This window comes from Schistocerca americana, chromosome 4 (assembly GCF_021461395.2).
Source record: "Schistocerca americana isolate TAMUIC-IGC-003095 chromosome 4, iqSchAmer2.1, whole genome shotgun sequence".
Lineage (NCBI taxonomy): Eukaryota > Metazoa > Arthropoda > Insecta > Orthoptera > Acrididae > Schistocerca > Schistocerca americana.
Genome location: NC_060122.1, coordinates 711,955,264 through 711,967,526, shown reverse-complemented (window position 1 = coordinate 711,967,526; position 12,263 = coordinate 711,955,264). Strand labels below are relative to the sequence as shown.

Sequence of the window (12,263 nt, the reverse complement as noted above, 5' to 3'; positions counted from 1 at the left end):
TTATATTTAATATGTAAATCCCTAATAGTACTAAGGTTGAAAAAATGGAGAAAAACAATGAAAAATTGCATACCCATTAAAAAAAGAGAGAAAAGTAATTAAAAGACTGCATTCCCTTTGAAGAAGCAGACAGAAATGTATTTACAGCATATTAAATGTAAACTGTTAATCAAAAAATTAAAATTTTGCTTAGTGCGTGTGTGCCCACCTGAAAGTATGGGCTACAAGCAGAGAGAACTACTCTGTGAGCCTGGAGATGCTTGCCCTCAGCAGCTAGTGTCACATCCACCAGAGATTCCGTGCTTAGTAGATGTGTGAAAACCGAGATAAAATTTGGCTGGTGATTATTCCATCGAAGGCAAAACTGCTGCACAGCCATTGCCGCTCTGACCTAGGGAAAAAAAAAAAAACACAATGGTTTTTATTTTCATAGCTTTCAGAGACACAAATAATAGTAACCCAATTCTTCTATTTGATATAGAAGTATAAGACAAAACAAAAAATTATTTATATTTGATAAAAGACACATAAGAGACAAAGAAGAGAGAATGAACATGGAAACTGGCTTCAATTTCCCATTTGTTTCTCAAAATGAAACATGTAACAGTGACACACACCACAGGCCACAACACATTTAAACCCTCAACTGTGCTCTACAAGCTGGGCTCAGGATACACTGCACAGGCGGCAAAATTCTGGATGCCCTACAACATGTATTTAGAGTTGTATATCAGCCACAAGGCTCACATTACCCAGTGTAAGCAATATCCAACATTTGTCGATGGCATTTCTGTTCTACGAAACAATTATTTCATCAGGTAGTATACACGTTGTTCAGAGCCAGGAGAATATATGTAACACATCACGCATGTCTCTGCATGATGAAGGAATTGGAAGATTATTAAATTAAAATGCTTATAATTGGTCTAGTAGTGGAGAACACAGTGATGACGAGGACCTTAACGACGGTGATACAAAAATGTCAAGTGGCAAAGGTGATGTTGAAATGCTGACTGCTGACTGTGGTTCTATGAGAACGTGGTCTGTTAACTGTAGTGCAGGCAGGGATAAATTTGCATTTACAGGGACAATGGATGCAAAAAATTGTTTTGCAAGTTTTCTGAATCCACATGATACTTTCATTTTCATGATAGGTTGTTAACAAAGATAAGTAGTGAGATGAACAAGTATGCTGAACAATTTGTAAGGCCCTACGAGTACAGGCTGAAACAACAACTGTGTATGCATAAATCGGTACCAACAAACAAAAGAGAATTGTATTCTCTGTTCGAAGTCAAAGTTCAGAAACCCTATTTTGAAATGTATTATTTAAGCAAAGAAACTCTAGATACACCACCTTTCTGAAAAGTAATGACTACAGTTTTTACTTCAAAGATTATAGTATTCTTGCTGAGTATAAAAATTAAAACCTGTGGCTGACCATCTGCAGAAAAAATTTGATGCAGCGTACACTCCCGAATGAGAATTCTGGTGAGCAATCACAAGTGGTGTTCCCTAAGGCTCTATCTTAGCTCTGCTTTTGTTCCTCATACAGGTAAACAATTTTCTGTCTAACCTACAACAAGCAGAATTACTTCGTTTTGTCGATGATACTAGTTTTGTAATCATTCCAAGCATACACACAGCAACAGAAGAAAAGATAAGCAATGTCCTTAAAAGTACCACTGACTGGCTTTCTGTAAATGGTCTCACTCTCAGTTTCAAAGAGAGACTACATACTCAGTTCTATACAGCCAGAGGTACTACAGCAATGATAAATATAACACAAGGTGAGAAAAGAATAATTAGGGTGGAAAGGATCAAAATTTTTAGGTGTCCATATAGATGAGAATTTAAACTGGAAAAAAATACATTTTTGAATCCCTTATACAACATAGTTCAGCCACTCTTGCACTTTGAATCATTGGAATCCTTGGGGTGAAACAAATCTATAATTTGAGATATTTTGCGTATTTTCAATCAATGATGCCATACAGAATAATGTTCTGGGTTAATTCAACTTGAAGAAAGTGTAGTGGGACTTTGAATTTCGCCGCGCTACACTCGTTCCATCAGATATATATTATACCGTCACAGCTGTATGAGCACTCAACGGCAGAAAACGAAGGAACAAAAAATTGTAACTCCTTTTTTCTCTATCCGTCTATTGTCTCTCGAGAGCGGAAGCTTAATGCAGACGTAAAAAACTTATTAGCTAGTCTTGATCTGATTTTAATGTGTAGACATATTGTGGAAGTTGTTATGAAATTCGGAGGACGGAAGTAGCAAAGTAAATCAAATTGCATTCAGTATGAAGACGATTTTAATTTGTATAAATTAGTGATTCCTGAACGACTGCAAGATTTTGGAGCAGACTTTTCACGCAGAAATGAAGTAGGAGATTTTTGAAGACCTGGACGCTGCACGAAAGAAGACATGTTAACATGGTAAAGGATGAACTCTTATCTACGCCATTTCCCCCTGTAAACCACATTTTGTTATTCTCTGTTCTCCTTCAAATAATTTTTGTAGTGGAAATTGGTTTGACTTTTGCTCAGAAACGCCACAAGGACCACCCCAACAATAGCTTTTCCGAATCACGAAGTCCGATAGCTTTTCCGTAATACGAAGTCTGATTTGCATTTCATTCTTTCCCTTTTTCACGGTCATTTACGATTTTAAAACCCCCTTTTTATTCACCATTTCTTCCCACATTTTCAACCTTTTCTTTCCTTCTCTTCTCTTGTTCTTTTTTATTAACCACTACAAAAGAAAGTGTTCATTGCTAAAATATGTGCTGTAAGACTAATAAGTGGTGCTCACTAACAATCATCTTGTAGGCATCCATTTGAAGAGTTAAGCATTTTGACTACTGCTTCACAATACATTTACTACCTCATGAAGTTTGTTGTAAATAGTCTACTGCAGTTCAAAAGGAACAATAATGTAGGTTACTACAATACCAGAAGAAAAAGTGACATTCATTACTCAACAATATGGTTGTTTTTAGCACAAACAGGGGTGCACAATGCTGCAACCAAAATTTTTTGATCACTTGCCCAATGATATAAAAAGTCTGACAGACACTGATGTAAATTTTGAAAACAAACAAAAAAAGTTTCTCCTTGAGAACACTTGCTATTCCATACAACAATTTGTACTATTGCAACGTTTAATGATGGTAGGTAGGAATTACTAATTGATATATGTATATCAACAAAAGAATGGTCATCATGTAGCCAGCCATACTTAAAAATTAATTTGTTATTCGAATGTAAAATGACTTGTTCCACATCATTACAATTTATCATGCAAATGATCCATGGGGCACTTAACTAATTAACTTACTACTGACAAGTAACTTTTATAGTGAAGAGGGACACTTCCATAAAAGAAAAGTAGTACCAATGAAACATGCTCATTTTGAGATCGAAACATTTTGCTTGTGTGGAGCAAATAGTGGCTTTTTATTTTACTTTACAGTTCACACAGAGAGATATATAGTATTTGAGCCACAACATATTAAAAATCCTCTTACACACAAAATTAAGTTATGCCTTTGCTTGAAGGATATTTTGACAAAGGGCATACCAACAGATTTTATTCGTGTCTCCAGCTATTTGACTTCCTTATCTCTAAAAATACTGACTGCACTGGCACCGTTATGAGTACCACCACGGAAATACCAGCTGCTTTGAGGGAGGCAAAACTCAAGATGGGTAAAGTTATGACCGTTTTAAAGGGAAATGGATGGCAATGTGACAGTGACACAAAAAAGATGGTTTTTAGTATTTACAGTGAATAACTACAACAAATTGTGAGGAAGAAAATAGTGAAAGTGAAGCCAGGAATTATCCTCAAATACAGTGACACATTGGGTGGCACTGACTTCTGACTAGCACATGACAAATTATTCGAGAGGAAGGAAACATCTATTAAAACATTACATAAAGCAATTTCACTATGTTGACAGTTGCTGCTCTAAATTTAATTTCTTGCACAAGAAACTTAATGAAAAATTTGAGAGATTTGATTTTCAAATTCAACTGTAAGTTTTAATTGAAAAACTGGTGCATTTTATACATTCTTCCTGTCAACAAAGGAAAGTGGGTTGCCTCTGCCAAGTGTCATCTCCAACATGGTTGGTGAAACAATGCTTTTTGAAACATGTTCCCTCTATTGAGAAGAAACAGGCACTTATGAGACATTGCCAAATGTGCTGCAGTAGAAAAAACATCACTGGAAATAAAATAAGAAAAACACATGTTTATTGTAAAGCATGTGACATTGGTCTATTTTTAATATGTGTTTCAAATAGTACCATATAAAAAATAATTACTAAATAAATTTTGTACAAGGAAACTGAACACAAGTTAGCTCCTTCAATAAAATGCTTCCTATGTCTATCAAAATAAGTAAAAAAAAATTTGCTTATTTTCATAGCGCACACTACTGCTGCGAAAAGCTCCATAACTGTTGGCAAATTACAATCACAACAATCACTTGATTTGAGAAAAGCATGCCAAAGTGTGTCAGAATACAATGTGCTGCAAAAAAGCAACTTGAGGCTCAGGAATAATTACATGGGCCAGAACAGATAGCAGCTCCTGCAAATCCCTATGACAGCAGCAGGCAACACCACTACAACGGCAGCTACATGGTGGAAGAAACAGCCTAGTCTATGGGTTAAGCATGTTTGAGAAAGAACTGTCACTTGTGAAGATTTCTGCCCATACAACTCAATGTGTGTGCACTTTTTCGTACTTAAAAAAACTTTCTTCTGTCACATGGCACTACATGTACTACTTCCCACAATGAAAACCCACCTGAAGGATGTTCACAAATATCATACACAATGTACATAGAATCCTCTTACTTCAGGAAACAGAAAGATAAAATTTCCAGTGCTCATTGTTTCCTGTTCTAGCTCCGAACACATAACAAAAAGTCGTGAGACACCAGCTAATTATCAAGTCACAACATGACAGCGCAAGTACAATACAGTCCGGAGAACGAACACAAAACTCCCAGCCAGAGCTGGTGAATGGCTATACAAGAAGCATTTGCCTACCACGAGCTGCTTGCCATTGGCTGCAGGCGACAGAGGCACTGGACAGAGGACAGCAGCTGAACAGTGCGCTACTCAAATGAGCACGTGTATCGACATGCACCATGGTTCCGGTTGCAGAGATGCAGTAACGTGTGGATAACTACAGTTCCCACATACAAAGAAAGGGTACGCTTAAAATTAATTTCCATAAAACTTAAGTCATCTCAAACTCCACCCCCATACTCTTCTCAATCAAAAACACACAAATCCTTTCTACGGTGAACGCTCTTACAGTTATTAGCATTTGCAAAAGAACACTAATTAGTTCTGAGACATGAATCACTAACACAAGACAATTTCCCAGAGAGATTAAAATGTAGAATTAAGAAAATTAACATAATTTGGTAACAAAATCAGTATTACTAAATCACAATACGAAGGAAGCAAGGATGATTAGGGTTTAATGTCCATTAACATCAATATCATTAGAGATGGAGCACATGTTTGGATTATTTCAAGGATGGAGAAGGAAATTGGCGATCCCCTTTCAAAGGAACCATTCTGCCATTTGCCTGAAGCAATTAAGAGAAATCACAGAATACCCAAATTTGGATGGCCAGATGCAGATTTTAAGTGGCAAAAGTCTGTAACCTATGGAGGTATCTGATTCTGTAACTGAGCACAATAGTTTGTTGTACAAATAAGTTTCATATAAATCACTCCTCCCATTGTACTTTACTTTGAAAATACAATTATTCTGCATAATTCAATTCTTCAGTTTGCGCATAAATCTAGACTAGCCATAGTCAGGCAGCAACTATAAATGAGGACTGTGGAGGGTGGGGAGAAATATCTAGCAGGCAAGGCGGGTGGGGGAACCTGGTGGGACTCTACAGCAGGTGGGTCGGGGCAGGCAGCCCAGTGGGGCTGCGCGTGGCCAGCAAGGGCGGGTGGCCAGCAAGGGCGGGTGGCCAGCAAGGGCGGGTGGCCAGCAAGGGCGGGTGGCCAGCAAGGGCGGGTGGCCAGCAAGGGCGGGTGGCCAGCAAGGGCGGGTGGCCAGCAAGGGCGGGTGGCCAGCAAGGGCGGGTGGCCAGCAAGGGCGGGTGGCCAGCAAGGGCGGGTGGCCAGCAAGGGCGGGTGGCCAGCAAGGGCGGGTGGCCAGCAAGGGCGGGTGGCCAGCAAGGGCGGGTGGCCAGCAAGGGCGGGTGGCCAGCAAGGGCGGGTGGCCAGCAAGGGCGGGTGGCCAGCAAGGGCGGGTGGCCAGCAAGGGCGGGTGGGCAGCAAGGGCGGGTGGGCAGCAAGGGCGGGTGGGCAGCAAGGGCGGGTGGGCAGCAAGGGCGGGTGGGCAGCAAGGGCGGGTGGGCAGCAAGGGCGGGTGGGCAGCAAGGGCGGGTGGGCAGCAAGGGCGGGTGGGCAGCAAGGGCGGGTGGGCAGCAAGGGCGGGTGGGCAGCAAGGGCGGGTGGGCAGCAAGGGCGGGTGGGCAGCAAGGGCGGGTGGGCAGCAAGGGCGGGTGGGCAGCAAGGGCGGGTGGGCAGCAAGGGCGGGTGGGCAGCAAGGGCGGGTGGGCAGCAAGGGCGGGTGGGCAGCAAGGGCGGGTGGGCAGCAAGGGCGGGTGGGCAGCAAGGGCGGGTGGGCAGCAAGGGCGGGTGGGCAGCAAGGGCGGGTGGGCAGCAAGGGCGGGTGGGCAGCAAGGGCGGGTGGGCAGCAAGGGCGGGTGGGCAGCAAGGGCGGGTGGGCAGCAAGGGCGGAACTGGAAAGGGCGCGTGTGCAGCAAGGGAGGAACTGGAAAGGGCGCGTGTGCAGCAAGGGAGGAACTGGAAAGGGCGCGTGTGCAGCAAGGGAGGAACTGGAAAGGGCGCGTGTGCAGCAAGGGAGGAACTGGAAAGGGCGCGTGTGCAGCAAGGGAGGAACTGGAAAGGGCGCGTGGGCAGCAAGGGAGGAACTGGAAAGGGCGCGTGGGCAGCAAGGGAGGAACTGGAAAGGGCGCGTGGGCAGCAAGGGAGGAACTGGAAAGGGCGCGTGGGCAGCAAGGGAGGAACTGGAAAGGGCGCGTGGGCAGCAAGGGAGGAACTGGAAAGGGCGCGTGGGCAGCAAGGGAGGAACTGGAAAGGGCGCGTGGGCAGCAAGGGAGGAACTGGAAAGGACAGCTGGGCAGCAAGGCTGGAACTGGAAAGGACAGGTGGGCAGCAAGGCTGGAACTGGAAAGGACAGGTGGGCAGCAAGGCTGGAACTGGAAAGGATGGGTGGGCAACAAGGCTGGAACTGGAAAGGACGGGCACGCAACCATGTATGAACTGGAAAGGGGACTTGCAAACAGCTGTGCAGAAACTTGTAATGGGTTGTGTAAACAGGTAGGCACGAACTAACAAATGGGATAATTGGCAGCCAGGTAGAGACTAATAAATGGGAGAAGTCGCAGCCAGATAGGAACTGGGAGATGGAAAGTGAGAACTGAAGGAGAAGAAACTGCCAATGAAAGAGTGCAAATGGTCACACAGGAGCCAGAAAATGGGGATTGTTCACAACAAGGCAGGAACTGGCAAATGGAAGTGTGAACAGGGCAGGAAGTGGGAATAGGTAGAGTGTGAACAATAGTACAGGAACTAGAAAAGTGGTAAGTGAAAAGACAGAAACCGGTAAAGGGGATTTTTTTTTGAGGGGGGGGAGGGGGTGATAAGCCAGGAAGAAACTGGAATAATGGTGGGGCGTCAGAGGGGGAGACAGTGTACAAAGTCTGTTTACAAAATTCCAGGACATCCATAATTCTGTACCAATGGTGTGTTGGAGCGAAATGTGGTTGGCAGCCTTGCACACACCCCTGTGTTTAATGTGTAACTGCCAGAAGTTTCACTGTTGTATTTGAGTTATTGTTCAATGCTGTATTGAGTATGTGATAAAGCAAGCTGGGATCTCCTTACTTCCTCTCTTGTTTTGTCATCTGCCTCCTTAAATTAATTTTTTTTGTCTAATTACCATTAACACACATGAGTATAATCTGAATATTCATAAAAGAAAAAGGTTTGCCCTCAGACTTAAGAAATATAGCACCATATCTAATTTTTTGCTTAGTTTTGTGTATGTCATCAATTTCCTAATTTATTTTGACTATTCCTAGTTAATGTCTTTTGTTATATGGTGAAATCAGTAATTGTTTCGTGACTATTTCTATTGTTGACTTATAAACAAATGTAAATTATATACTAATTATAAACATTTGGAAGATGAAATACTAGGATCCTTAAAGAATTTATCTGGCTCCATTCGAAAACATATTAGCAAAGCCAGCCCTTATTTAATACCAAAGTAATTACCAGGTTTGTCAAAAGTATTGTTCGTATAACTGTATCTGTTAATTTCATTATTTAAACAAATGATTCAGCCTAACCCCTGTAGTAAAAGTAACTGTTAAAAAGAAGGAATTTTTCTATATATTCAGTTAATTGAATGAGATGTTTTAATTGTAATTTCTGTAAATTAAACATCAAACGATGCTTAGTTTCAGTACCTATTATTGTGAGCATATATAAAGGCCCAATTTTTGGTCCCGAGACAGTCAGTCCACAGTCGATTTTCAGACAAGAAACCTGTATTGGTTAGGTCAACAACAGTGCATCAACTTAACCGTGAAATAAGTGTAACACAAATAGGCCATGTGTTAAAATAATGACAGTGTCTGTTCAATAGTGGCACACAAACCGTATTATTCTGCAAGAACTGTGTGGTTAGGTTTTTACTGCTCACAGATGTTGAACGGTAAACTATTGTAGCAGTATGCTGACATTTGCCTGCATACTATTAATGAGGCTTATCAAAAGTTAAGAAACAGTGAATTGGCCATATAACTGTGTAATGTTGTGGGGTCGTGAACAGTGAAAGTAAAGGACGGTAAAAAGCAACTGTGCAACTGTCGGCTACACCATTTACAGTAGTCAGTGTTCAACTTCCACCCCCCATTTTTCAGCCAGTATAAAATGCATTACATCGACACTGAGGACTATCAACGAAGAAATAAAGCAGGCGAATGTCACAAGTAGAACGTTGTGTTGCACAGTTTGTGAATTTCGAGATGGCATATTTAAAGAAGCAACATGCATGCATTAAATTTTGTTGAAAATCAAGAGAACTTTTACAGAGACACACCAAATGTTGCAGGAAGCCTATGTCAATGAGAACTTTTGCCGTACTCTGTGTTGCGAATGGTTCACATGGTTTAAAGATGGCTGGACGTAAGTTAAAGATGATCCTTGTCAGGACACTCTTCAACATCTACCGACGAGGCTCACATCTTGAACGTCAATGCAACTGTGCATGTCAATAGAGAGAATGATTGTCCGAGAGATTGCAGAAAAATGAAACAATTCCGTTGGAGCATGACATGAAATAATGACACAGCATCTAGCAATGCATCGTGTTGCCGCCAATTTCACTGCAAGGCTCACGAGTCAAGACCAGGAATACATTTGCTTCACAAACTGTGAAGAGCCTTTGGATTGCACAAATGAGAACGAGATGTACCTAAAGAGAATTATAGCCGGTGATGAGATGTGGGTTGTGATGCTGTGACCAAGGTTCAATCCTCAAAACGGATTGGAAGAGATTCTCCAAGACCTCAGGTCACATCAAATGTCAAAGCCATGCTGATAGTTTTCTTTAAGTTTGAAGGATTAGTTCATCATCAATTCATTCCACAGGGATAAACTGTTAATTGATGGTACTATTGGGGCATGTTGTGACGCCTGTTAAAAAATGTCAGAAGGAAACGGCCTGAACTGTGGCGAGACAATTCATGGTTCTTACATCACAATAATGCACCCGCACATTCATCGCTGTTGGTGCATAATTATTGCACAAAAAACAGAATCACTGAGCTGTGTCATCCCGGTACTCTACAGACCTGGCCCCAGCAGACTTTTTTTTTTTATTTCTAAAGTTGAAAACCCCATTGTAAGGACAAAGATTTGCAACAATAGACTAGATAAAAGAAAATCACACACACGCTTCACGTGATCAAGCAAGAGGCGTACCAAGACTGTTTATGGATGTAGAAATGGCGTTGGGAGTGGTGTATCATTGTGAAGGAGATTATTTCGAAGGAGACGATGCCCAAAAAGTGAAACGTAAAAGCAAAAAAAGTTGTGGACAAAGTTCCAGAATTTTTCAACAGACCTCATACAGCACAGTGTTGTCTGGAATGGAAGGAATGTTGGTAAGCAAATGACAACAACAACAACAACAACTGGATACGCAGTTTGGGGCAGGAACCGGAGGGGGGCTGCACACCTGGGGGGGGAGGGGGGGGGGACCAGAGGGGGGCTGTGCACTTGGGGGGGGGGGGGGGCGGAAGGGGGGCGAGAAGCCAGGCAGGAATTGGAGGGAGTTGAGAAGCCATGCATGAAATGGAGGGGAAACTATGAATACAATGGATTTAAGTGGCAATGCAACCACACAAGGAACACTGCACGTCTAGCACATGGCTTCGTCTCTTATTTGATAGCAACATAGCTGACAAAACAAATTTTCAGTGTTATTTAATTACTTTTGACATATTGAAGGCATAATAAAATTTGTATCTGGAACAAAATGTCAGCATAGGGACAGATGTACACAGTTCCAGAGATTTTTGTCACTTTGACTGCCACATAATTGTGACTCAATTACTTTCACAATAAAAAAAAGTCCTTTCACATCACATGTTCATTGACACATTGTATCACACTTGTAATGTCATTATGGAAACATGGAAACTTTTCCGAGCAAAACAACATAGAACTCCTAGACAATTTTACAGTAAAAGAATTCAGCTTTTAAGTGGGAATTGCACTGTAGATCTATTGGTTCCACATGCACTTGTATAGGGTCACTTTCTACCGAAACAGTAAATATCGCACAAACGTATCATGTGCACCACATGTGTGTATACTGACGGGTCTAAATGCAAGGACTCTTGGCGATTCCTACACAAATATTAAAAATAAAGAGACTTAACTATTTCACCTATCACAAAAGGCATCAATTTTTTACAGACAAGCCCCTAGCCACTGAACGGACACTAAAATACGGCATGATCATAATGACTTACAATATCATAATAATCACTCTCTGCAGTGCAAATACTATTAACAATTGGCGAGGACAAAGGACGTTGTTACTTACCATACCAAATAGCTGCTTTTGCATCAGAGATGCACAACATCAATATGGAGGTGTCATGTAATTGTGCATCAAGAGCTTTGTTAGGATTATGGGGAATGAGACAGTTGACCAACTGGCCTGCAACATGATGACAAATGCCCTACAAGAGCAATGCATCCCAGAGGATGATTTCATTGCAGTATGCAGGGACATGGCCAAAAACAAATGGGAACGGTGTAGGAGACCAAATATCCATACAGGTCATGTGGTGCAAACAGATCCTTCCACATCTACTGAAGGCCCAAAGGTAGGTTGGGATGTGTATTTTTAAATTCAACTATTAATCACATCAGTGATGTGAGAGTTTGTGAGGATCACTGCCATGTTGACGTTCAACAACAACTGCCACCGAAAACACCCTTTATAGAATCTATCTCACACCATCACCAGGACATTAATTACATCTTCTTCAGTTGCTCCCTATACAGAAGGTAACCCAACTGGAAGAGATTACAAAGCAAGCACTGTGTGTGTGTGTGTGTGTGTGTGTGTGTGTGTGTGTGTGTGTGTGTGTGTGTGTGCGTGTGCGTGTGCGTGTGCGCGCGCGCGTGCTACAGGTTCTCGGTATTTTTTACTGTTCTACACATACACAAAGTGAAAGTAGTTACTTCATGTATACACACTATTTACTATTTTATATTATCATAAGGCATTTGGGATCTTTTAACTGTGGATTTTTTTTTTTTACTACCCTGTGACTGGGGAGGAATGCCCAACATTTTTGAGGTAGATGAATGTTGGACAAAATTGGTGAAATTAAATCCTTTAAAAAGGGCCAAAACAAATATTGTAATATAACCAACATGCTATTGTTTGGTAACGGGAAAAAAAGTTTAAAGCATTTTTGCATTAGAAGATGTAAATCATATAGTTATTTCCAGTTACCCTCCACACGCAAATCCAGCAAATTGAGTATGAACTAGGTTGCCTCTGTACAATAAGGAAAGAGGAAGACAAATTGGGAAAAAAAATGTGGGAACAAGAGAACCCCTGCACATTACAAAGTGGGAGACTTAGTTC

At 41.8% G+C, this 12,263-nt stretch overlaps 2 protein-coding genes across 2 annotated transcripts in view; one reads left to right on the top strand and one right to left on the bottom strand.

The window, feature by feature from the left end:
- Positions 1 to 12,263, bottom strand: part of LOC124613723 (longitudinals lacking protein, isoforms H/M/V-like) — a gene marked incomplete at its 3' end in the record, with an annotated part of 232,414 nt that overhangs the window by 186,156 nt on the left and 33,995 nt on the right. The window contains exon 2 of the mRNA XM_047142443.1: positions 209 to 391. Coding sequence (XP_046998399.1) covers positions 209 to 379 — 171 coding nt within the window. The remainder of the gene's footprint in view (positions 1 to 208; positions 392 to 12,263) is intronic.
- Positions 5,874 to 7,406, top strand: LOC124613722 (glycine-rich cell wall structural protein 1.8-like). Its single transcript, XM_047142441.1, has one exon. The coding sequence runs from the start codon at positions 5,874 to 5,876 to the stop codon at positions 7,404 to 7,406; it is 1,533 nt and encodes a 510-aa protein (XP_046998397.1).

Bases quoted from the DNA above. Each gene is read 5' to 3' on its own strand.
- LOC124613722 (XM_047142441.1), top strand. From the start codon at position 5,874: ATGAGGACTGTGGAGGGTGGGGAGAAATATCTAGCAGGCAAGGCGGGT.